The 4,326-nt window shown below is 48.1% G+C and overlaps 1 protein-coding gene across 1 annotated transcript in view; it reads right to left on the bottom strand.

The window, feature by feature from the left end:
* RPL30 (ribosomal protein L30) overlaps nt 1-2,110 on the bottom strand; it is a 6,334-nt gene extending 4,224 nt beyond the window's left edge. Inside the window, exon 1 of the mRNA XM_009324440.1 lies at nt 1,952-2,110. Within this exon, the coding sequence (XP_009322715.1) occupies nt 1,952-2,110 (159 nt within the window). The remainder of the gene's footprint in view (nt 1-1,951) is intronic.
* Nucleotides 2,111-4,326: the final 2,216 nt, after the last annotated feature.

Below are 4,326 nucleotides of genomic sequence, written 5' to 3'. Positions count from 1 at the left end.
CCGCCCGTCTCCCTTCGCCCTCCCCCTCCCCAGCCGCACAGTCTCCCGTGTTTCGCGGAGCGATTTTAAATGCTCGTTTTGCCGTCGCAGCGCTGCGGGAGGCTGCAGGCGCTGATCGAGGAAGCCCCTTGTAGGGAGAGTCCCAGGGGGCCTGAGCCTGCCGTCCCCTGTGGGGGCTGTCACTTCTCCCCCAGGGCTGATGTGGAAAACTACGGGATGCAGAAGATAAATCTCTTCGGCATCACAAGCCACTGGAGCAGTAGACACAGGTGCTGGTCTGACCCCACGTTTCCCTGCTGTGATTGCTGAGCGTGCTGGCTTCCTATAAAGCAGCAGTGCCTCCGATTCGCCAGGCCCGGCGGTGCCCGCCTGTCCCTAATTCTGCCCTGCGGTCGTAAATAAACTGTCCCCATGAGACACAGCCCCGGACTGAGCAAACAGCTGGATTTCAAGCATTAAGCGTGCCACTGAGCTGGGGAATAGCTCTGGGCCTGAGACTGCCTGTGTTAGCGGGCTCAGCTTTGGGCGCCCTTCGTCAAGCTCCCGGGTTTGCTGGGGGCAATGGCACTTCTCTCCCACCTGGCTGTGCGGTGGCCTTGGCCCATGCGAGAGCAACTCAGTCCTGGAGCAACTCCATCTGTGCTGGAGTCACGGTGCAGGAAAACTTCCTCCTGCCCCCCGTGGGCTCTGGAAACCATCAGCTTGAAAATTAGCTTGCTGAGCACACACGCGCTAGCTATGGACGTGGCTATGACATCAGGTTCTCCGTTTCAGGCTAAGACCAGTTATGGTCGATCCCACGGTGGTGTCCGGCCTGGGACAGACACCCAGGGTTGGTGCAGGGAGGAGCAGCAAGCACCAGTTCAGCTGGCGCCTGCCTGGGCGTTGCAGGGATGAGCAATGTGGGTGTTCGGGGTGTGAGTTTGGGGGGTTCCCCTGTGACAACCCCCCAGGAGAAGGCCCGGGGGTCCACCCATACGTAGGACAGCAAGTCTTCTGCTGGTATGACTTCATGCTCTTAGGACGCACCGCACCAGAAAGGCACCCCAGCGTATACAATTTCTTATGAAATTACAAAGCTGGCGTAAAAGCTTTTCTAGGCTTGCCTGGGTTAGCACTAGCATGGGAGAGCATTGTGCTTGTTGGCTTTAGGCAGTTTGATGCCTTTGCCAATATGGGATATGTAGCAACAAACTAAAAAGCCAAGCCAAAACATGTTGTATTCAGTTATTCTAGTATGCTTATATTAATAGAGCTTATTTCAAATAAGGGAAATAATTTATAGCAATATACTGTCATGCCTTTCTACTGGTATGGCTACCTCCACGCTAACTTTTTTGTGGTATATGATCACACACCTCACCAAAATATTTATAACAGAATAACCTTCTCAGTGACAAGCAGCCTTTTGTCAAAATCATCCCAACCATTTTTTCTGTGTAGACACTGGGTAACAACCTTAGGTTTTGACAGATCAGTTTAAGCACCTAGATTAAGATCTAAGCTGCTAACACGGAGATAAAGATGAGATAAAGGTATGTTAGAAAAAATATCACCAAACTTAAGTGGAGCTTAAACATCCCAGGTAAAACTCAGGCATTGGTCCATCTCTAATTGTAAAGTCCTCTGGGAATCGTTTCTAGATTAAGCACATATAAATAATATACGTACTATATAAATAATAATATAAAAATGTTACATTTTGATGTGTCTCTATAGTCCAATTTCACTTACTGAAACAAAATAATTTTCAGCCCTTTACAGAGTATAATTAAATCAGTTTTGAAGTGTACTTCAGACTTTTATTTTGTTTGGCAGCTGAAAAGTAAACTCCATTCTACGTCTCATTCTTTTCTTGTTCCTCTTCCTCTCCGTGCCCCAGCACTCGGGCGCATTGCTGTAATTCCTACCGTCAAATTGTGACTTTGCTTTTAATTCTTCAAACTTTTACCTGGTTGGTTGTGGTCAGGTGAAACATTCGTCTTCTCTTGCTTGTTGAAATTACTGGCAAGAGAATATAAAGCTCAGCGGGCCTCGTGAAGTCCTCGGTGCGATTCCTTTCAACTCTGCCATGTTTTATGTTATCTTGCAAAATGTGGGAGCCGTGCATGGCTCCGGAAGAGGGAGCTGTTTTCAAGGGTACCCTTGCAACCTCTGCTCACATTAGGAGAGAATGCAATACTTTCCTGGGGAGTTTATAAAACTAGTTCTTTCCAGTGATGTGTTTTTAAAAAAAAACTGCATTTGCTAGAGAACTTTCTGAGAGGCACTTTGGTCATCGGACCCCAAATTCTGTCCCTAAATCTGGGTGGAATAAGGATCTGTGGGGGGGGAATACATGCAGAAATGGGCACTATTGTCTCTCACCCGCCGAATCTCCCTTCTGTGGCCGTGAAGGCCTCTCCTGGGTGTCTGTGGTGCATAAAATGTCCTTTATAAAGGCAAAAGGCCAGTCCAAGTCAGATGAAAGCAACACTAGAAGGAAGAAAAGGCTTTGGCCCCACCAAAATTCCTTAAACAATATTATACAGCCACTGTTTTGTCAAAAATCAGCAGCTGGGAGTGGATGGTCATTTACAGTGCAGGTGTTTGAGAATTAAAGCATGGCGGAAGGCACGTCAGGCAGAGTTTAGCACCCAGGCAAGCTCCACAGGGGATGCTGAGCTCCCCTCCACGACGAGGCCGTGATACAGCAGAGATAAAAGAAAGGGAGGGAAGCAGCAGACAATGTCTCCATCTCCAACAAACAAGTCTCAAGATGGAGAGATCCAGGGAGCAGCTGGCAACCTCAGGAAAAGCAGCATTACTTCTCCCAGCACGAACAGCGGGCACTGTGGCCACATCCAGCCCTCCTGCCTGCCCCGCCAGCCACGCTCAGCCAGGGAGATCAACTCCTTCACGGGCTGAGTTGGGTATTACTCTGGCTCAAGGGCTCTGCAGGCTGGTGCTCAGTTTGGCAGTGAAGATGGGCATGCAGGGAATGCAGAGTACATGGGGAAAGCACGGCCACTCCTCCTCCCTTACTGCTTCTCCCACCCTGGCCTTATGTCGTGGTTTAACCTCAGCCAGCAACTAAGCACCACACAGCCGCTCGCTTACTCTCCCCCCACCTCAGTGGGATCGGGGAAAGTATCGAAAGAGTAAAAGTGAGAAAACTCATGGATTGAGATAAGAACAGTTTAATAATTGAAATAAAATAGTAATGATAATGATAATAATAATAAAAAAAGAATATACAAAGCAAGTAATGCACGATGCAATTGCAAAGCAAGTGATGCACAGTACAATTGCTCACCACCCGCCGACCGATGCCCAGCCAGTCCCTGAGCAGCGGCCCCCCCCAGCCAGCTTTGCCCCAGTTTATGTACTGAGCATGACGTCCCATGGTATGGAATGTCCCTTTGGCCAGTTTGGGGCAGCTGTCCTGGCTGTGCCCCCTCCTGGCTTCTTGTGCACCTCCAGCCTTCTCGGTCGGTAGAGCATGGGAAGCTGGAAAGTCCTTGACTAGTGTAAGCACTACTTAGCAACAACTAAAACATCGGTGTGTTATCAACATTGTTCTCATCCTAAATCCAAAACACAGCACTGTACCAGCTACTAGGAAGAAAATTAACTGTATCCCAGCTGAAACCAGGGGAGTATCCACCCCTTATTCTACACCATCTACGTCATGCCCAGGTCGCCCACTTTCCAATACATTCCCATTAATCACCACCACTTTTCCTGTCTTTTGATATATACATGCAGATATCATTCCCTTAGTCTATGGACTGTCCCTATAAAATGTTTGTTGCATTCATTTAGTCCATGACTTTGGGCCCTATCTATCATAATAATCTTTCAGGGCAGGAGAGATGGTGTGCGGTGTTGCATTGTTTCATGTTGAAGTCAGTTCTGGTTCCATCATCACTGCACTTTGCTCAGTTTCATCAAAATTCATTCTTCATTAATCTGGGTGATTCTTATTGTAATACCATTGATATGGCATATAATATTACATAGCAATTAACATCATATAATGCAGATCATTGGCTGTTCTCACCCAAAATCAAATCCCCTTGAGGTGCACATCGGACTTCCCCATCGTCCCGCATTACCCACCAAGTTCACCCAGGTCCTTGAGCAAAAGCAAACCCACGGATGGGTTTGCCTTTGCCCGAGGCAGGAATAACCCAGACTGTCTGCCCCAGCATATTTTTTATGCGCACTACAGGGACTTTATCCCCTTCTACAGCATGTAAAAGTTTTGATTGGGCAGGGCCAGCTTGACTGGCAGATCCCCTAGTGTTGAGTAACCAGGTGGCTTTTGCTAAATGTGTATCCCAA

Source organism: Pygoscelis adeliae, unplaced genomic scaffold (genome assembly GCF_000699105.1).
Source record: "Pygoscelis adeliae isolate BGI_AS28 unplaced genomic scaffold, ASM69910v1 Scaffold145, whole genome shotgun sequence".
NCBI lineage: Eukaryota > Metazoa > Chordata > Aves > Sphenisciformes > Spheniscidae > Pygoscelis > Pygoscelis adeliae.
The sequence above is the reverse complement of the archived record's forward strand: the minus strand, read 5'-3'. Positions and strand labels throughout refer to the sequence as shown.